This window comes from Psammomys obesus, unplaced genomic scaffold (assembly GCF_907164565.1).
Source record: "Psammomys obesus unplaced genomic scaffold, mPsaObe1.curated_primary_1811, whole genome shotgun sequence".
Taxonomy (NCBI): Eukaryota; Metazoa; Chordata; class Mammalia; order Rodentia; family Muridae; genus Psammomys; species Psammomys obesus.
The window spans coordinates 14515756-14536593 of record NW_026585504.1 but is presented as its reverse complement, the minus strand read 5'-3'; the positions used below and the strand labels follow the sequence as shown (position 1 = coordinate 14536593).

At 51.4% G+C, this 20838-nt stretch overlaps 2 protein-coding genes and 1 pseudogene across 3 annotated transcripts in view; 2 read left to right on the top strand and 1 right to left on the bottom strand.

Moving 5' to 3' along the window:
* Ckmt1b (creatine kinase, mitochondrial 1B) overlaps positions 1–360 on the top strand; it is a 6371-nt gene extending 6011 nt beyond the window's left edge. For both annotated transcript variants that reach the window (XM_055626065.1, XM_055625989.1), the window contains one exon: positions 119–360. In XM_055626065.1, coding sequence (XP_055482040.1) covers positions 119–235 — 117 coding nt within the window. In that variant the 3' untranslated portion in view covers positions 236–360. The remainder of the gene's footprint in view (positions 1–118) is intronic.
* A 35-nt stretch (positions 361–395) lies between these two features.
* Strc (stereocilin) lies at positions 396–17390 on the bottom strand. Its single transcript, XM_055625863.1, has 30 exons — positions 17333–17390; positions 15793–16578; positions 15681–15705; positions 14535–14789; positions 13391–14393; positions 12497–12559; positions 12292–12402; positions 11960–12126; positions 11614–11800; positions 11372–11487; positions 10995–11127; positions 10481–10663; positions 10170–10208; positions 9836–10003; positions 9628–9693; positions 9060–9185; positions 8741–8799; positions 7708–7831; positions 7476–7588; positions 5214–5349; positions 4616–4812; positions 4374–4464; positions 3883–4039; positions 2915–3084; positions 2237–2392; positions 1581–1723; positions 1268–1416; positions 1079–1176; positions 851–998; positions 396–685 (listed from the first exon to the last, which is right to left on the bottom strand). Exons 1-30 carry the CDS (start codon positions 17388–17390, stop codon positions 597–599), a joined length of 5316 nt encoding a protein of 1771 aa, XP_055481838.1. The 3' UTR covers positions 396–596.
* A 721-nt stretch (positions 17391–18111) lies between these two features.
* LOC129673961 (small EDRK-rich factor 2-like) lies at positions 18112–18572 on the top strand (annotated as a pseudogene).
* Positions 18573–20838: the final 2266 nt, after the last annotated feature.

Sequence of the window (20838 nt, the reverse complement as noted above, 5' to 3'; positions counted from 1 at the left end):
ATAGATAGATAGATAGATAGATAGATAGATAGATAGATAGATAGATAAGAACAAAAGAAAAGACAAAGAAGCTCAGGCAGACTGTGAGAACCGGGGATCAAGGGTTAGTCTTCTTCAGGTGGAGCTGGTGCAGCTGGTCATTGATGGAGTGAACTATCTGATTGACTGTGAACGGCGTCTGGAGAGAGGTCAGGATATTCGAATCCCTCCGCCTCTCGTCCACGGCAAACATTAACTCCCCATCTCCAGCAAATGAATCAAGAGCCCCAGATCTTCGGCGTATTTAACAGTGGCCCATTCTACTGGCCCTGGACCTGCCCCTCACTCCCTGCCCTAGTAAAGACTCCGCACTATGTTCAACTGTCTCTGTTATTTCTATTGGTGTAGAGAAGAGGAAGTTGGAAACGAAAAGAAACAGTGGGGTTATTCACGATGGCAAAAGACATACATGCCAGGAGCAGTGATTCTCAGGTGGGTGGAACGCATTAGGATTTTCCCCATAGTCCTCATCCACTTACTGAGAATAATTAGAATGCACTTCCTTTACAATTGGTCCAGTATGATGTAAGTTTTCTCCTTCAACTGGAGGAACAGTATCATAATAGGTGGCCAATAAAGCTGATGGTCGATGTCAGAACCCAGGAGGCCTGGAACCAGTTGTAGAGACCCCAGGCCGAGCTTCGACCTGTAAAGAGGGAAGGAATGGGAGGGATATCACAGTTCTGTTCCCCAGGAGCCTTTGATCCTTCAGAACTAGCTCCACGCATATAGACTCCAGAGATTCTCTTGTGTGTGGACTTGGTCTCTGGGGCGGATGACAGCTTACAAAACTGTGCAGTTGGTAACTTACCCTGCTGTTCCGGGATCTCCTTCCCTTCGTGCTGGGCCCATGCAACTGCTTGTCGCTGCTCAGGACTCAGATAGGCCATTTGCTCAGCTGTAACAGCTGCAGCCTGAACACTGGTGAGACTGGATAACTGGACGGGGTTGAACACCACCTACAGGAAAGGACAGGAATCGACACATCCCTGTAACCTCACTGGGCCCATGCTCTAGGCCCTGGTCCACCAAAACTTACTGCAAACTTGGGAGCAGGGATGACAGAGATGGCAAGAGGGGTCAGGCCCTGGATCTGTCCCCGCAGCAATGCTGAAAGAGCCAGGTCTGGGATGCCAGCTAGTGAAGAAAGCGGAGCACTATCACAATCCACCCGTGATGTGGAAACCAAACCCTGACACCTAGTGACAAACTGGTCCAGCCTTCCCACCTGCTATTGTGCCAATTTCAGTGAAGATCTCGGGCCCCCAGTAACTGACTGGGCCAAAGCCACCAGGCAGCACAAGGAGATAGGCCAGGGCTTCAAGCTGTTCCTCAGAGCATGGGAGATGCAGGCTGCCCAGGAAGAGAGCCGCTTGGCTGTGAAGCAGTAGGAAGAAAGGGAGAATTCAGCTTCGGTGACAGAGTCTGTGGTCATAAGACGGAGGAAGAGATGGCTTCACATGGACCCCCTTCCTGCATAAGATAAGCCCTTCTTGAGCCCGTCTCCACAGCACTGCTCCCCCAAACCTTCCACACGTGACCTAAACTCCCAGCTGCTGATGTGCTGTAACTCCTCTGGCCGAAGTCCGCAGAGCGTGTGACCCAGTGCCGTCAGGTAAATGAAGTCCAGGTGGCTCACATGCCAGCCACTCTGCCTTAGGAAACTGGAGACCACCGCTCGGAGCTGGGGGAGCAGAGGAGAGAGATAAATCAGGGAGAATTAACAGATGGGGAAATGAGTAGGGGAGGGAAGGTGCTACTGGACTACACTGCCTTGTTGTTAACATCAGAAGACCCGCTAGCCGCTAGCCGTGGAGGAAATCGAGGACACACAAAAATAGGAGGAGAAAGGGGAAAAGGAGGCTGGGGGAGGAGCTCAGAGGGAACCAATCACAGAGCCCCTGAGATCACAAGCTGAGTGTGGTGACACACTTGTAATCCCAGAATTTAGCAGATAAAGGGCAGCAGGATCAGGAGCTCCAGGCTATCCTCAGCTGTGTAATAGGATCAAGACCAGAGTGGGCTGCCTAAGACCCTGTTTAAAAGCAAAAAGCAAAAACAACCCCACACCAAGAGAGGAAAGAAAGAATGGCCAGAAAAGAGTACAAGAGGAAAATCTCTTAGGCTTGACTAATTGGGAGGACTAGGTCCACAGGCTGGATGTCCGGGGCAAGGCAAGCAAGAGAGAAGATGGTACCTGGACAGAGCTCCAGCCATCTATCTGCCCCAGGCTGCTCAGCGCACCCCAGTCCACCAAGGGAAGCTCTTGCAGCTCCCGCTCTCCTAGACCTATCAGGAGCCGGCCCAGCTGCAAGATCTGCTCAGGACGGAATCCTCGGGGGGGACCCCACAACTAGGAGAAGACAGGGACCATGTGAGTAGAAAAAGCCCCGGGCTGGGAGCCACAGGCTGGGCCTTGGGCTTTAGCTGTGGGTCACTGGTCAGATCACTCGCCTTGCTTTTAATTTCTTCAACAGTAAGACGAGGGTTTCCCTGAGTCAGAGACTCAGTAGAAAAGCAGAGCGAACTCCAGTCCATGAATTCTAAACTTTCTATGCTCCAGACACCCTGAGGTACCTGCTAAAGTGCAGGTGCAAGACCCAAACATCGGAGATTCGTAGTCTGGCATGGGGCCCAGCGATTGCCTTTAAAGAACCTGGCAGCTTTAATACATAAAGTGCCTCTCCATCCACTGTACGACCCTTTCTTCAGTACTGACCCCTGCTGACCTCCTACTTGTTATCCAAACCTCTTACTTTCATCTTCTCTGTCCCCACCTCTTACCCAGTTCTCCATTCCCTCGTGTCCCATCACTCTTACTCAACTTCCTCGTGTTTTTACCCCTATGGCCCCTGTTTGTCTCTGCATCCCTAACCTGCTTGGCCTTGCCCATGGCGGCCCGTAGTTCCTCAGGACCAAGTCCTGGATCTTTAGCAAATAGTGACAGGCAGTCTTCAAAGTCCGAGAGTTCCATCTCTGCGATCTGTGTCGCAGACCAGGCCGCTGGGAAGGTCGCCCGTATGTCCGCACAGTTTGGTACAGGCTCTGAAGGAAGAAGGCAGGGACAAAGGGTCAGTGTGATACTAAAATTATGCCCACAGTGATAGTCACAGATCATTCAACCTTTTGAGGACAGAGAAGCGAGGGCAGCATTGGTTAAGGAATGATGACAGTGAGGATTATAGGGCCCACAGGGTATTTGGAACAAAAATGACTGGATATGACAAGGCCGTCCTGTGTTAAATGGAACACAGAGGAGATTGCTCAGGTATTTAACAAAAGACCTGAATTAGAATCCAGGTCTCTAGTCTCATGATGTCTCCTTCTGTCTAGAGATTTCCCCAGGAGAGAGCTCCATACTTTGCCAGGCTAAAGAGAACAAGAAAATAGAATGCTGTTTTGTTTTTGAGACAGAATTTTTATGTAGCCCAGGTTGGCCTTAATTCTGCTATGCAGCTAATGCTGACCTTAAATTTCTGATCTTCCTGCCTCTACTCCCAAGTGTTTGGATGACAGGTGTGTATACCGACACGCCCGACTTTAAAACATTTAAGGGGTTATAAACTCCCAGGATTATAGACCCTTACAACCAGAAGAGACCTTGAACATTATCTTGTAACCCCTGCTTTACTGATGATCAGAGCCCAGAGATCAGGAAATCTGTTCTGAGGTATAGCACACCTAGAGCCCAGCCTCCTGCTCCACTGTTGTCCTAGTGGAACCAGCAAATGTCCGGCAAAGCTCGGCCACCAACAGTCAGCCACCCAGGCTTCCTACGGCGCAGTTTGCCTTGACACCTACTCCTACACTCTGGTGGACATATGAGCATTTGGGGAGCTTCACCTTGGAGACCCTCAGCAGCTGGACGCACAATCCCAGCCACTAGAGCTGCTTTCTTGTGGGCAAGCTGGGGGGTCCCACACAGATGTCCCACTCTGGTGTCCTCCCAGCTTTGCTGCTTTCCTAGAAGCCGCTCCAGGGCCTCTGGGCCCAAAGCCTCCTATGGGAGAGAGAAAAACGAAGGAAAGGCAACCTGGAAGTCAGGGCCAGGCACTATAATTTCAAGATCCTGTCATCGGGTGTGGGGGTGCATGCCTGGAATCCCAGCACTCTAGATGTTGAAGCAGGACTGCCCTGAATTTTAAAGCCAGCCTGGGCTACAGAATGAATTCAGGCCAGCTTGGCTGTCTCAAATAAACAAAATCAGAGACAAGAGCTGTAAACAAGCCCTGCCTTTGTTTAGCAGTCTCCCCAGACACAAGCTGTACTCCCTTTCCCCTCCATGACCTAGCTTCCCATTGCCACCCCTCAGTCTCCTTGTTCCTTCACCTCACCCTGGGGATCAAGGAAATGGCCTCAGCAGACAGAGTGAACACTAGGCGTCCGGCTTGTTCTACTTGATCCTGGCTCCACAGCTCTGGTTTCCTAGGAGACAGAAGAGACAGGGTGGAGTTGAGGGAACAGGGGTGAAAATATGACATGCTACGACTGGGGAGCCAGGGTACTTTTAAGCACAGGGAATGGGACACCGCTCAGGCTGATGGTCAAGGACCTGGGTGATACCAAAGGGCCATACCCAAGAACTGGCTCCTGCAACAGCAGCCATCCCAGTTCTGCAGCAAATGTCTTTCCTAGGCAGAAGTCCTGCAGCTGACTGAGATGGGACAGGAGAATTGGTAAAGGGATCCGCCGTGTGCTCTCTACTCCCAGGAATCCAACCAAGGGGCCCAGTGTCTCCAGCACTTCTTCGGAGATTGGGGTCTCCTTTGGAGCCTGGAAAGGGGCATCAAGCCTTGGACAATGCCCCTGCCTCAGTACCAGACTCTTTGATCAAGATGCCAAGGCCCTTGATCCTCCCTCTCCTCCTACTTCCAACTAGGCCCCTATGAAGGACATTGCTCCTGTTCAACACTGTCTTAAATTCTGTCTGAATGAGTTCAGACAGAAGCAGATAGAAAGACTGAGAGGCAGAATCCAAAGGATTTCTTAGACTCCAAGGGACACGAACATGAAACATGAAGCAGGTTAACCAAAGAATCGAGAGGCAGATCTAGAAGCCGAAGCCGGCGGGTAGATTAGCAGTCTAGGGCTGGGGCCTAGAACTGAAAAGCACTATTTGAGGGGCAAGGATCATCAAGGACAGCAGATCTGAGTCTGGTAGGGTGGACTCTTACCAGGCTTTTTAGTGCCCGCTCTGCCAAGGCTGCCTGGTGGAGTGGGGTCAACGCCAGCAGCTGCTCTGGAGCACTTTGGACCAACTCCACCACCACCATAATGGAATCATTGGATAATCTGTCCATCAGCTGGATCCTAGTCAGTGACATTTGACAGTGGTGACGTTTGGGTGGATCTGAGACAAGCTAAGAAGGCCTCATCAGGTCCCGTAGTCCTACTATCAGACCCAAATCTATGACTCTACACAGCACTGATCTACTCAACAGTATTGCAGTGTCCCCCATGCGCTTGAAGGGAGAAAACAGAGAGAGTGGCTATCTTTAGCTAGCCTTGAGACAACCCTACCTGATGTGATGAACCCCAAAGCCACAGATCTTAAACACTGGTCAAATCTCTTATCATTCTTTCACAAGTGAGGAATTCCAGTTTTCTGACTCACAGTCCTCTTACCTCAGCTGGGCTCTTGGAGTTCCACATTATCTTAGCGAACCAGCGCAGTGAAAGAGATTTAAAGGATCTTAAAAAAGCGGGACTCCTAGGTGGCACCTGTGCTCCGTACAGGGTCAAGCGTGTGTGTCAGCATCTCCAGGAAATCTTATGTAGGGCTACTGGCTGCATCCGCCATCCTCCCATCTCCAGGAAGTCTTTAACTCCAGCCCTTCCCTACTCTCACCTGCAGCTCATATGGCAAGGGGCTGGGGAAACGAGAAAATAAGCGTATGGGTAATGCAGTCACAAACGAGAGGCTGGAGAGATGGTTCGGTGACACTGGCGGCTCTTAGAGAACCAGGATTTGATTCCCTGCACCCACATGGCAACTCACGACCATCTGTAACTCCAGTTCCAAGGACCCAATACCCTCTGTGGGCACCAGGGTTTATACTTGGTGTATAGAAATACATGTGACAAAATATCACACACCTAAAGTAAAATAATAATAAATTATTAAAGATCTTAAAAAAAAAAAAAAAAAGCTGGGTGTGGTGGCATACACCCTTAATCCCAGAACTTTGGAGTTAGAGGCAAGTAGATCTCTAGGAGTTCAAGGCCATCCTGGTCTACACAGTGAGTTCCAGGCCATCGAGAGCTACACAGCAAGACCCTTTTTAAAAGGTACTCATAAGCTAGGATCTCTGGGATAGGGGAACCTTAGGTTCACCTAGTCTTCTCTCCCCAGCTCATACTTGAATTGGTTCTCTAGCATTCAGATTTTTTACCTTATTAATCCTAGTCTTGCCCCATGGAGCCACTCGCAAATAAGCCTGTATACTTTGTATTTGACAATTTCTTGCAGATTTGAAGGCTTTTTTTTTGTCTTTTTTATTTTTATTTTTTATATTAATCACAGGTTATTTACTTTGTATCCCAGCTGTAGCCCCCTCCCTCATTCCCTCCCAATCTCACCCTCCCTCCCTCATCTCCTCCCTGCCCCTTTCCAAGTCCACTGATAGGGGAGGACCTCCTCCCCTTCCATCTGACCCTAGCTTATCAGTTCTCTTCAGGGCTGGCTGCAATGTCCTCTTCTGTAGCCTAGCAAGGCTGCTCCTCCCTCGGGGGGGGGGGCATTGGAGGTAGGAGAAAACAAGTAACAGGACAGGAGCCTACCACAGAGGGCATCCGAAAGACTCTACCTAGCAGTGTATCAAAGCAGATATTAAGACTCATAACCAAACCTTTGACAGAGTGCAGGGAATCATATGAAAGAAGGGGGAGTTAGTAAGACCTGGAGAGTACAGGAGTGCCACAAGGACCAAATATATCAGGGCACAGGGGTCTTTCATGAGACTGTTTCTCCAACCAAGGACCATGTACAGATATAACCTAGAACCCCTGCCTGGATATAGCCCAGGGTAGCTCAGTATCCAACTGGATTTGAAGGCTTTTTAATACACTTCATCCCCCAACCCCAACCACTCCTCTGAACATACTGAAAACATAGTGGTCTAATCAGATTACAATCCTCTAGGACATAAATAGACCGTTTCTTCCTTTATTTCAGTTACTACACGCCTATTAATATAGCCTAGATTTTTCCTAAATACACCTGATGGGCACAACATAATATTAGCTTTCCTGTGCCAGGACAATTCTTGGGAGTGGAAGGATGCACAAAACAGCTTTGAAAGAGTCCTGTTTGGAGCTGTAAATTATGTCAGGAAAGCAGTAGACAGGAAGCCACCTCTTCTGGGCATTCCCCAAGCAGGGAGCTTCTCCTTGCAAGTGAACCCCCTGAGGCCCCCTATCTCCAGGCATACACTTACGGTAAGTCCAGGAGTAGCTTAGTGTCAAGCTCGCTCAGTTCTGGCCCCAGGGTGGTCAGCTCTGGCTCTGGCATCGTCATCCTCCGCTGCAGCTCTGTCCAGATACAGGCCCGCTAAGAGGTGTAGGGTAGAAAGGGCGAGAAGGTAGAAAGGGTAGAAGGGTCAAGACAGCTGAGCATGGGACTAAACCCAGGGTCCAAGCCTCCCACTTCCACCTAAGACACCCTCTCACCAGGCTCCCTCGAACGCCAGTGGGTAGTTGATAGAGCATGTATACCACATCGAGGAAGTCTGCCATTGAGCTGATCTGCTGCAGAAACTCACAGGACATGCCCCCTGCCAGGTTGCCCAGAGCCCTATGGGCACGTGAGTCAGAAGAGTTTCTTTCACACATGTCATGGCCTGCCTGATCCATAATATCAGCCCTCTCAACACAAAGACAGATGTTCACTGACAGTCCTTTACAGCCTGTGAAATGTTTGTCTATAGATAAACATCACCGGCTTTCCCATAACATCATCACTGTTTAGCAGTGAGGAAATAAAGATCTACAGAGGTCAAGGGATATTCTTAACATCAGTCTGCTACAAGTAAGTTGAGACAAGAGCTATGTCTTCAGATTCCAAAGCCCCTGGGTCTTTTACTGTAGGTGTAAGTAAAGTGATACCTACTTCTTTCTCTAGCAGCTCTAAAGTCACCTTGAATTAAATTAAGAACAGCAAATGTCTAGTGGGAGTTTCCACTGGGCCAGATACTGTGTTAATGCCTTAATCTCACTCAATCTTCACTATAACTATACTGTTGTTGTTGTTGTTGTTGTTATTATTATTATTATTACTATTATTATTATTATTATTATTATTATTATTATTATTTTGTTTTTCAAGACAGAGTTTCTCTGTGTGACAGAGCCCTGGCTGTCTTGAACTCTCTTTGTAGACCAGGCTGGCCTCAGATTCACAGAGATCTGCCTGCTTCTGCCTTCTACCACACCTGGCTCACTAGCTAAGAGACCTGACTCTTGGTAAGAGAGTGACATGACCCCAGGTTTTCTGAGTCCGACAGCCATAACTGGGGTAGTCATGGCACTGTGGAAGGGAAGGAGGAAGACAGGGGGAGGGAGAAAAACCAGACCAGTGGCAAAGGCTGGAACAACAGTCCATTCTTGTATACTCGTCACACAGTGCCTGGCGGATGGTAAGCACTTTATAACAACTATAATAATGCCAACTGAATTGAACCAACTGTCTAACGCAGCTACTCACTGCAGATTCCTCAGGGTCAGGTCGATAGGCACTTGCATCTTCTTCCAGAGAAACTGTGCCTATAAAATACAGAGAGAGAACAGCTTCCCAGCAGAGTTACTGTCCTGAGGGCCTCAGAGGCAAGCCCGGGGCCCTATCTCTCTCCTTCGTGATTCCTCCCAGCCCCAAAGTCATACTCCTTTCTGAGAGAGAGAGGAGACAGAGGCAGAGAGAGAGACACAGAGAAAGCAGTGATAAGGGACAAGATATGGGAGCAAGGGCTGAGTAAAGGAAGTGGAGAAAAAACAAAGGGAGTTCTAAGGGCAGAAGAAAGTGTTACCTGTTGCTCAGACCAAGGTAGCTGCCGATAGCGCCTTCGGTTTGCCAGAAGAGCCGCGGCGTCCAGTTGTAGCAGCTTTAATGGGAGCAGGGGAAGCAGGCAGTCTGGCCAAGTGGTGGGGATGGGCTGCTGGCAGTGATAGGTGAGAGGGTCTGCGCTGACCCTCGGAGAAGGGCAGAAAGGGATCAAAGCTAGGGTGGGGGTGGAAGGGCACTGGCCACTGCAGCAATGAATGCTTAGGCGGCCTCACACTGCGGGCTGTTGAGCTGGTATTGTGCTGGTTAGACACCTGATCAACAGAAGGCCCCCAGCTTCTCTCCGCCTGAGTCTCTTCATCCAAAAGCAAGAGGTTGGCCTGGGTGATCTCAAGCCTTCTGGCTTTGACATTGTAGGACCGTGGGAGTAATGTATCAGGAACTGAGATGTTGTTACTATCTCAGGTGGGCACATAGCTAACCTGAACTCTCAGAGCCACCACGGGGGCTGGGGAGAGGATGTGAGGCAACACCAGCCATGTTAAACCACCCAGAGCATGGAAAGGTGCTCAGTTCGGAGATCCCACACATACCTGACCAGGAATGCACACAGTTGAGCTGGCACCTGCTGCGCCCATATTTTTAACACCATCTTTGACCTGAACAAGAATTAGCAGTATTTGTGTGTGTGTGTGTGTGTGTGTGTGTGTGTGTGTGTGTGTGGTCTTCAGCCACAAGGAAGACACTCACCCCCTATATACCACCCATCTTCTGCTTATCTCTTCCTCCCTGTTCTCATACCCGGAAGGTCTGCAGCAATGCTGCAGTCTGGCAAGCTGAAAGCCTTGGCAGTTCAGGACCCAGGCAGGAACAAGCGCCAACCAGAACTCGCTTAGGGATGGCCTGGAGTGTCTGGGGGCTGAGACCTGGCAGAAGAGGATGCAAGGAGCAGAGTTCCTCCAGGGATAGCTAAGGAACAAGAGAGAGAAGAGGTCTGAAGAAGAGAGGCAGGAGAAGGCTATAAAGTAGGGTAATAGGTATGAGGGGAGCTTTGAGGGAGAGAGGGCCGATGCCAGAGCCATGGGAACAGGGCACAGAGCCCCCTAGGAGGTACTGAGAATTTGCTGCTACTCACGTCGTGTCTAGGAAGGAGCCTTCCAAACAACAGAACAGCCTGGAATGGGATGGAACAGGAATCAACAGCTCGCAGGCCCCGGTAGCCAAGGCCCACACAGGTCCCTGGACCTGCCCTCTAAGGCTTCCAGTTCCCCCTAGCCACCCGGGGACCAACCTGTCTGAGGCCCTTCTTGAGCTAAGAAGGGGGAAGGAGGCATGTCTTGTTGACACAGAGTTCACCTTCTGCTCTTACCCGGGGAAAGGGAGGGCTGATGGTATCCCCACATTGTGAGTTCATGACTGGGCCTTCAGGAAATAAGACAAGCTCACCTGGGCAGGCGTGACGCTGGCTCCCTGGAGGGCAGGGAGCATGGCTCTGAGCTGGGGCTCTGACAGCTCCTGCAGGAAGCGGAGGCCCAGCTGGGGAAAGAGAGGTGCCCAGACCCGAAGCTCTCGGGGGCTTAAGAGAGCCCCTCCAGATGAACGCAGCACCCCCAGAAGTTCGTATGCCACCTGTAACAAAGGCAGGCTTGGAACTGGGGAGAAAATGCTGCTGTATCTAGGACTGCCTTTCCGAACCCACGTCTGGTTTTACCAGGGCTTGGGCTAGTACTTGGCACCAGGCATGGACCAGATAGTACTGGTTCAAGGTCACAAAAGCTGTAATAGGGTAGGGGTAGGAAGAGGGGATGAGAGGCAAGAATGGCAAGACACTAAGGAATACAGGGGTCAGGGTGTGGGCCAGGGAGCCCACACCACTGTGCTTGAGCTTGGCTGGGACAGTTGGGCGGGTCACCGTCCCTGGGGGAGTCTGGGGTCTTTCAGATTTGTACCAAAGGCTCACCCGTCCTTCTGGGCTGAGGGTCCCGTTGGCCGCACATTCCAGCAGGCCCTGTTCTACAGGGCCCATTGGATCACTCAAGGGCACCAGACTCTGTAGCTCTTCAGGACTCAGGAAACATGCCAGGGACCCAAGCCTGCAGGGGGGCATGAAGTTGGCCTTGATGTGGTAACTGATAAGTACCCGGGCTCGACTTATTTGGTACACACGGTAGGCATATGAACTAAACTAGGAAATGTGAGCAGCGTATATCGGTTTCTCAGAGCCCCTAGCTTGCCAGGGCTACTTTCTCGCCTCTTGTCTCTTCCTTCCTAGGATACTAGCCCTGCTTCTATACCACCTCCACACTGGTCATGGTCACTGAGTTCATAACCACTCACCTGCGCACCTGCTCCTCACCACCCTCCATGCTCTGGTTCACTAGGCTGCGAAGCACATGGCGGGCATGCCCCGGCCCAAGGCCTGCCACTGGCCAGCTGTCCTCCAGGGCCTGGATCTGAGATGAGGAAGAAGAGGCGGGGTAAGGGTGACACAGAGACCCCACTAGGAGACCTGCTGCTGACTCCCATCCCACCTCGAGGAGGAGGACGACGGTTCAGTCAAAGCACGATGATTCTCATACCTGGTGGGGACTGAGCTGGAGAAAGTTCTCCAGGGGGAGGTGAGGAAGCAGAGGCAGCACGGCCCACAGCAGCTCCTGGGGCCAATCGGGCACTTCTCCAAACAGCTCAGGGGCCAGCAGTCTCTTTGCCAGGGCCTCCTTCTGTTCAGGCTTCATTCCTGAGCTGTGATCCCGGATGGCAGCCAGGCTAAGGAGAAACCGGTCTTAAGATTTTCCTCGTGTCCTCTCGGCTGCAGTCTTGTCGTCGGGGACAGGAAGGAGAGAGGGTCTCCCTGACTGAACAGAGAGTAGCTCTGAAAGGGAGCTCTGTAGGTGGAGGGGCTTGATAAGCAGGCGTGGTGCTTACACACTGTCATTGGCCAGGAGGGATGGTGGGAAGCGCATCAGGTCAGGGACAGCCAGGAAGGGGATGAGTGGTGACAAGTCGATGAAGAGCTGGGAGGTGAGGTGTGGGTACCGCTGGAGCAGCAAGGCTGTCAGGCGCCCCACGGCCTGCTCCTCAGACGGTGGAACCTGTTGGAACACATTAACAGATGCTGCCTCCGAGTTTATTCGGTATCTTTGCCATCCCTGTCTTTGGGGTTCTTTTCACTTAAGCAAACCCTCAGAAGGCGAGGATCTGGGTGCCTCTGGTCTCCCTAATCCTTTTATTCTTGCTCCCCATCCCTCTGTGCCCACCTTCAGCTTAGCCCAGGAGCGATGCATGAGTGTCAGGAAGCCCTGTGCAGCCTCCATCTCTGCTGAGAGCACCAGCTGCTGCAGATCTTCCGGAGGCATGTGCAGGTAGGCCTAGGGACAGGAGGCAATGGTGGCTATGACCTGAGCGGCCAGATGTCTCAAGCCATGGCTATCACTCAGCCACACGTGTCCCTCCACCTACTACCTGCACCAGGATCCTCAGGGCCCAAACGCTCTTCTCTCTCTGGAGTAGATCCCACAGTACAGGCTGGTAAGGGAAAAATACCGGAAGAGGGCTGTTTCTTTGATCCTTCTAAAGCTTCCCCAGGCACTTGAACTTGGCTTTGTGGGGATGCTTGCGTGTCCTTCGTCTGAAGCTCATACCTGAGTCTCTTCAGATGACAGTCCCCATATGGGACCATATCCTACCTTCTCATGTACTCACTTGAGTGCCAAGCCTATAGCTGGCTCCTCAGATACTTGCAGGCCTGAACATTTTACACGGTCTAGGGCTTGAAAAGTGGCCCTAACAAATCTCACGCGGTGCCTTTTACATAACAGATATTCAATGAATTAGTTATGAAACTTAGCATATTTTAAGCTCCTTTGGCATACAGAAAAGAGTCTACAACACAGGAAGAACATCACTTGTCTCTAAGATGACAGTAATTTATGTAAGAGTTGAACCTAATGATGCTTCTGATTTGTACGCCCCTTAAATCTCTCTCTTTTATTCTTATTTTCCAACCCCCAGTCCCTGTTTGTTAGGGAGTGAATTACAATCCTTTACTTCCTGTGGCAGAAGAAGGGAGAGTCACAGAATAACAAGATGAAGTTTGTTACAGGTTTAAGCTAAGCCTACAGCACATAGCATTCAATATAGTCTTTGCAACTACCCGAAGAGTCGGTATCTTGTTATACGCAGTTTACAGATGAGGCGACAGAAGAACCTGGTGGAGAGGCTGGCAGCCCAAGACTGTCAGGTTCTAGCGCTATGTACTTGAATCACTCTGAGTGTTACACTACTTCTCTACAGCAGACCAACTTCCTGGAGTTCCTTCCCTTGCTCTGGGGGCTTTTACAGAGGCGGCTCACTCACACTGAAGCAGGATAGAAGCTCCATCTTGCTCATGCCGGAGCTGAGGCCGACAGTGGACTCGAAGCCTGGAGGGGTTGGCTCTTCTCGCTCCAGGTACTCCCCGACTGTCCTCAGGACACTTCTCCGGCCCTCTGGGCGGAAGGCATCCCAGAACGAACAGTTGTCTGGGAGACTAGACAGCAGCAGAGCTTGACCCAGCATTCCCTGAGTTTCAGCACCCCCAGCCCCTGGACCCAGAAGGAAGGTCATTAGGCGCAGGAGGTAATGCAGGCGTGTGGAGTGGGCAAGGGCTGGCACAGAGGCCTGACAGCGTGGCAACTGGGATAACATGCCAAGCAGAAAGGGACCAGGAGCCAGGCAGAGCGGGGATGGTCCCAGTGGTGGCAGAGAAGGCAGCAAGGGGCCTAGCATGCCTTCTAGAAAACAAGTGTCATTTCCTCCACGACTTATTCTGCATTGGCCTGCTAGCCAGGCCCAGAAGGGAACCAAGGCTTCATACATGGTGTCATTGGCACAGACCATGAGCAGGAAGCTGCCCCCATCTGGGCAGCGCTCCCCACAGGGTCCAACATGGCAGGGTGGGAAGTCAGTGGCATCCAACGTGGGGCCCCGACACACATGCTGAACCCACGCCTGGTTCCGGGGGGGCACAGCCTGCAGACTGTCCTCCACACACAACCGTTCGGCCCACAGTGTCTCATTCTCCATGAAGCAACCCCAGAATATTTCTGGGGTGAGGGGAACAGGCACCAGGCCATCCGGGCAGTTGGTTGGGGGTGGGAGCAAACCGGCACAGAGTTGCTTTACCAAGCGACGATTGGGCCAGGACAGGGCTGAAAAGGAGAGGTTGCCACAGATCATATCTAGAAATTGATCAGGGAACTGATCATGGCAAGCCTGGAGCCAAGCTTGGGCACGTGGTGCCCATGAGACTGCATACCATATAGCTGTCTGGCAGACGACATCAGTGCCAGGAGGGGGCTGTGGGGTGGCAGGAGGGGGCCTTGGGGTGGCAGGAGGGGGCTGTGGGGTGGTAGGAATGGGCTGTGGGGTGGTAGGGATGGGCTGCGTGGTGGTAGGGATGGGCTGTGGGGTGGTAGGGATGGGCTGCGGTGTGGTGGGAGGAGGCCTTGTGGTGCCAGGCTTGATGTGCTGGCACAGCAAGTAGATAGAGAAGTTGGAAATGCTGTAGGGCAGTTCTGGGCCTAAATGGTTCTCGCAGAGGGCCTCCACAGAAATGGCTCGCCGCTGTCGAGGGCTGATGGGCGCTTGTGGCTGGGAAGCTCTGGGCAGAGGCACGCCTGTCCTCAGGCAGTGCAGGAGAGCAGGGGGTGGAGGTGGCGATGCAGAGAGAAAACCCAGCGCTTGAGCATCCCAAGAAAGGTTGTTCCGAATGCCCCTGGGTGCACGGGGAGGAGCAGGCGGGGTGAGATCAGTCCCCATTTCATCTAGTTGAAGGTGCTGACCCTAGCTCTGAGTTCTGCGGGGGGGCTTTTAGGCAAGCACAGGTTTTTCCTAAAGTAAGTATCCTGAGGCTACAGGTGTTACTGTCTTGGATACTAGGATGGAGGGAAGGACAGACATCTATGCTGCCAAGGCACAAAATGGCCTGGGACAGTCCACTCCTGTCCACCTGGTCTCATCCTTCTTTCCTTTCTTCATCTGGTTTTAGGGACCTTCAATACAACCCTTGTTTTTGGCCTCATCAGGACAACTGAATATGTCCAGCTGTGCTCTAGCCTTGTGCTGAAATAGAGGGGTCCAGCTGTTCCCCACCCCCAAGCCCCATCTTTACTAGCTAACATGTATTAGGCACTACACACAGACACTGTTCTAAATGGTTTACCCTTTACCCTCCCCCCCCCCCCCCCGACAGGGTTTCTCTGTGTAGCCCTGGCTGTCTGGAATGCAATCTGTAGTCCAGGCCAGCAGCCTTGAACTCTCAGAGATCCTCCTGCCTCTGCCTCCCGAGTGCTGGGATTACAGGTGTGCACCACCATGCCCAGCTTTTATCAACTCATTTTATTCCTTACAACAGCTCTGCAGTAGTTATTTCGTTTTTGCGAATGGGGAAAGTGAGGCACACCTACTGCATGTGTGATGGGTCCAAGGCCACATGACAGTAAAGAAGGGGAGTTGAATACCAGTCCAGACACACCCCAGTCCAAAACCAGACATCCACACCCCTTGGATTGATTTCCTCCTGAGTCTTGGGGGCTAAGGCTGACAGCACTCTATCTACAGGTTGCTCAGACCCTCTCCCCAGAACTGGAGTTTCCTTGTTACTCACCATAAGAGCAGCTGCTGGAGGTTACCTGGGGGGGGGAGAGCGATGGAGAAAACAATCCTAATCTCACCTTCTTTCCCCGTTACCTCCCAACCTTCACCTCCGCAGCACTCACCTCCCTGGCACTGCCCACTGGCATCAGGCTCTGGCCGTCCCATGATAGAAAAGACCTCATCTTGCAGAGAGTGAGTGACACGGAGTAGCCCCTCCTGGAAGGCAGCATAGAGGGGGGCCCCCACTGTGCGCAGCAGGCCACCCCAAAGAGCCTCCTCAGAGCCCAGCTCTTCTGTTGGGGTAAGCAAGCCCAACAGACCCTGCAAAAAATGAGGAGCTGGCTCTCTCCCATCAAGCCCTGTGGCGTTGGTTGGGTCCATGCCGGGCTGCAGCTGCACCAGGGCCTGCCAGCGTGTACCCTCTAATAACAGCATGAGAGAAGGCAGCCAGTCAGCAGCCAGCACACAGTCCGAGGGCCCATCACGGCTGCATGGGGGCCTCGTGGGGGCAGGGGGACCTCCGGGAACTAAAGCTCCCAACAGCACCTCCACAAGGCCACCCAGCACACCTGCCTGGTGCGCTAGAAAGTCCCGGGGAGTCTGCTCCTGTCCCAGGAGTGCCAGCACATCTCCCAGAAGCCCTAGCATTGGCTCCCAGTCTGGGCTACCTCTCAGTGTCAGGAGGAAATCATGGAGCCGAAGCGCTGGGGGCTGGAGAGGTGGGGGTTCTCCCACTGGCCCCTCCCCCATCCTCCCAAGCTCAAAGGAAGAAGAAATGTTGGCCAGGAATGCAGAGAACCGTGACTGGCTGAGGGAACGCTGAGGAGCTTGGTTCAGAGTGGAGATGAACGACTTCAGAAGGGAGAGACCGGGATCCGAAGGCTGAGGCCCAGGAGGGGCCAAAGTCACTATAAGAAGAGAGATGGCAGATCACTAAAGGCGAAAGGCGTAAAGCCCAAATCAGCTTTTCCCAGTTCACTGCCAGGATCTGAAAATGGAATGAGACCATCGCTCTCATCACCCTACATTAAGTCTGGGACTGCTTTCTGAATCCTTAGCGTCACCTGTCCACCAATCTCCGGTCTCTTCCTTGTCCCTTCAGCTTTTCCCTAACGGGCTAACCCCCACACTATTACTTTATATTGCTTTTATTACTACTTTATATTACTATTACTTCGTGAGGCAAGGTTTCTCTACGTGATCAGTTCCCAGTCTGCTGCCTCAGCGTGCACAGGCCACCATCCACACCACACCACAAGACGTGCACACGCTTGTCTTATTAGAGGGGAAGGCAGGGCCAGTGAGATGGCTCAGCCAGTAAAGGCGTCTGTTGGCAAGCCTGGTGACCTGTGATCGAGGCCCAGAACCCACCTGGTGGAAGGAAAGACTCAAATCCTGCAGCGGTCCTTACCTCCACCTGTGTGCCATGGGGCCGAGGGAGTGCATGGGCACATAGTTTTAAAAAGAGGGGAAAGTTCTCTCTCTGTGTGTCTCTAAGTCTCTCCCTCTCTTTCACACACACACACACACACACACACACACACACACACTAGTTTTAAAGAGGGGGAAAGTTACACACAGACACACACAGCACACGCACACAGTTTTTAAAAGAGGGGAGAGGTTATTCTCCTTCCCCCCAAGCCTACTTACGGTTCTCACCTTTGTGTGATAGCAGCAATAGGAGCAGCAGCAGCCGGGGCCAGAGGCTCAGAGCCATGTTTCCAGGAGCTCACTGGTGCTGGAGGTGAGTTCTGGTTATTCTCACCTTGAAGGAGTAGCCAGGTGAAGACAGGACATTGTACACAGCCTGGGGTTCCTCTGACACCGTGGCGTGGTCTCTCGGGAAACTATCTGTAACCTGACATAGGGCTTGTCACCGGAGCCACGGAACACCTGATCCTTTGGCTTTTGAAGGCGGGTGTACTTCTGTTAGAGGGGCCAATGACAGTGGGGCCGTCAGAGTATTAGCCAAGGAGACAGTATGAGTTAGGAGCAAAGGGAAGGAGGCAGGCTGGATCTGTAATCTGGGGGTCTGCAGAACAATGTGAGCAAACAAAGAGGGTACAAACGGAGCTTGAGAGGCAGAGATGATTTGAGGAAATTGAGGAAGGAACTGGGCATCCAGCCATGAGCAGAGAAAAGATATTAAGATAGATCTGTTTCAAGGGTGGAACATTTAGGAAGAAGAGAAGTCATTATCTAGAATCCCACAGTATCGGTGCTGAAGAGATGGCTCAGCAGCTAAGAGTGTATACTGCTTTTGCAGAGGACCGGAAATCTGAAGTCTCTGGCCTCTGTGGGCATCTGCACTCATGTGCCCATACCTACACAGGAACAACACACAAATAAACATTAAAAAAAAAAATCCTTAGAATTTTGCATTATTGGGCCCAAATGAGGGGACACCACGGAAGCAGGCTGGAGCAGCTGCCATTGCCATGACCCGCAGTGGCCAGTGAGAGCTTGCCAGGCAGAAGAACATGAAGAAGCAGAGCAACTTTTTTAAGAGAAAGCGCCGAGATGTGGGCTTTCTGCTGCTGCCCGCAAGCAGAGGGACTCGGAGATCACTCAGCAGAAGCAGAAAAAGGCAAACGAGAAGAAGGAGGAACCCAAGTAGCTTTGTGGCTTCGTGTCCAACCCTCTTGCCCTACGCCTGTGTGCCTGGAGCCAGTCCCACCATGCTCGAGTTTCTTCCTGTAGTGCTCACAGGTCCCAGCACCGATGGCATTCCCTTTGCCCTGAGTCTGCAGCGGGTTCCTTTTGTGCTTCCTTCCCCTCAGGTAGCCTCTCTCCCCTTGGGCCACTCCTGGGGGTGAGGGGTTACCCCTTCCCAGTGTTTTTTATTCCTGTGGGGCACACCCCAAAGTATTAAAAGTAGCTTTGTAATTAAAAAAAAAAATTCTCTGCTCTGAAGAGGTAGGCAGAGCTCCATAAACAATCTAGGTAAACCTTTCAATGAATAGGTAAGGAAAGAGACCCAGAGAACTGGGATTTGCTGACTAGGCCATTCAAGCATTGCAGTTTCTTCTTTTCTCTCAAATTTAAATTCCCTACACGTGGATTCCTGTTCATAGATTGGAAAGATTTCATTCAAAATAAGCTGGTCTGGCAAGACTCTGGTCACTCTCTCTGGCCTAAAAACCCTATGTTGTAGGGCTGGAGGGACGGCTCCGAAGTTCAAAGCACTGACTGCTCTTCCAGAGGGCCTGAGTTTGATTCCCAGTACTCATATGGCTGCTGACAACCACCTCTGATTCCAGGTCAGGGGATCTGACCTCTCAGGGAACCAGGCATGCACACAGTGCACAGATAGACATGCAGTCAAGACACCCACACAATTATTATTATTATTATTATTATTATTATTATTATTATTATTATTATTGAGAGAGGGTCTCCCCATGTGGCCCTGGGCTTCCCTGGAACTCTGTAGACCAGGCTGGCCTTGAACTCAGAGACCTGCCTGCTTCTGCCTCCTGAGTGTTAGGATTGAAGGGGCACTTGGCCCTACACTTTAAAAAAACAACAACAACAGAAATCAAAACAAAATCAGGCTGGGCAGTGGAGGCACAAGCCTTTAATCCCAGCACTGGGGAGGTAGAGGCAGAGGGATCTCTGAGTTCGAAGCCAGTCTGGTCTGTAGAGTGAGTTTTAGGATAGCTAGGGCTACTCAGAGAAACCCTGTCTCAAACAAACAAATGTGTTGGGCTGGGAATGGTGGTGCACGCCTTTAATCCCAGCACGCAGGAGGCAGAGGCAGGATGATCTCTGAGTTTGAGTCCAGCCTGGTCTACATAGCAAGTTCCAGGCCAGCTAAAGCTATATAGTGAAACCATCTCAAAAAAAACCAAAATACATTGTAAGCACGGCGGGAGCCTGGGTTCTCGGCCGGGAAACTTGGTGTAGGTTTTTACAAGATGACTGGTAAGTTCCTGATATGGAAACTTTATGAACACAATTTGTTTCCAGAAGTTGAGGATCAAGGTCTTCACAATAGCATCAGTGGGGACTTGAAGTTTCGTAGGGTGGGTGGCAGTGCAGAGCCTGGTCAAAACATTACAGTAGTCAATACTTGGCAACACAGCTTCTTGGCCAGGAGAATATCATTGTCTCTGGGGGCTGGATGAGGTTGCCCTAGCTACACTTCAGGATGGCTGCCTAAACCTCAGCAAAGATGAGCTGTGCGAGCTTTTGTCAACTTGACACAAACCTAGATAAACCTGGGGAGGAGGAATCTCAGCTGAGGAACGGCCTCCATCACACTGTCTGGTGGGCATAGCTGTGGGCCATCTTCTTGATTAATGATTGATAGGGGAGGGCCCAGACCATTGTGGGTGGTACTGTTTCTGGGCAGGTGGTCCTGGTAGTTTCGCATAAGCAATCTGAGCAAGCCATGGGGGACCAGTTAGCAAGCGGCGTCCCCCACTGGTTCTCTTTCAGTTCCTTCCTCCAGTTTTCTGCATTGAGTTCCTGCCCTGGCTTCCCTTCAGTAAGGACTATAAGCTGAAAGGTGAAATAACCCTTTTTCTTCTCGAGCTGATTTTGGTTAAAATCAAATTAGGACAGCAGCATAGAACAGTAACACCCTGTCACCTTGTAAGACAGGCCACAGCTTGCTGATCTTGTTACCTTGGTAGCCTTTTCACACAGAGAAAATGGAGAGTTTGGTCGAGGAGAAGGTCCTTCACATGGCACGGACTATTTCTCTAAAACAGAAAAATCCAGGCTGATATAACCATGGTAGAAGCCAATGGCCACAACGGTCTTGAACCAGCTCTGCTGGCCAGTGTGAGCTGGCTGGCTTCTGCGCCAGCATCGTCTCCAAAGCCTTGCCTTTGAGGAAAAAAAAAAAATCAATCATTTCTGACTCCTTGATGGGCAAGGGGGAAAAAGCAAACCTTCTCCAGGACCCTGAAGAGTCAGTCTTCACATACTCTTTGTCTTCTGCCCTGCCCCTGTGAGCTCTAGAGCGAGCCTGCCCTATGTTTCCAGGCTACTGCCTGAACCTCAGCAGGTGCCACTGGGGAGTTCTATGAGTGAATCCCCAGGGCCATGAGGCCCTCCTGCTGCCTAGTGTAATCTTCCCTTCGGTGTTTTATCAGAGAAATGGCACCCTTTTATATCTATATCTATATCTATATCTATATCTATATCTATATCTATAT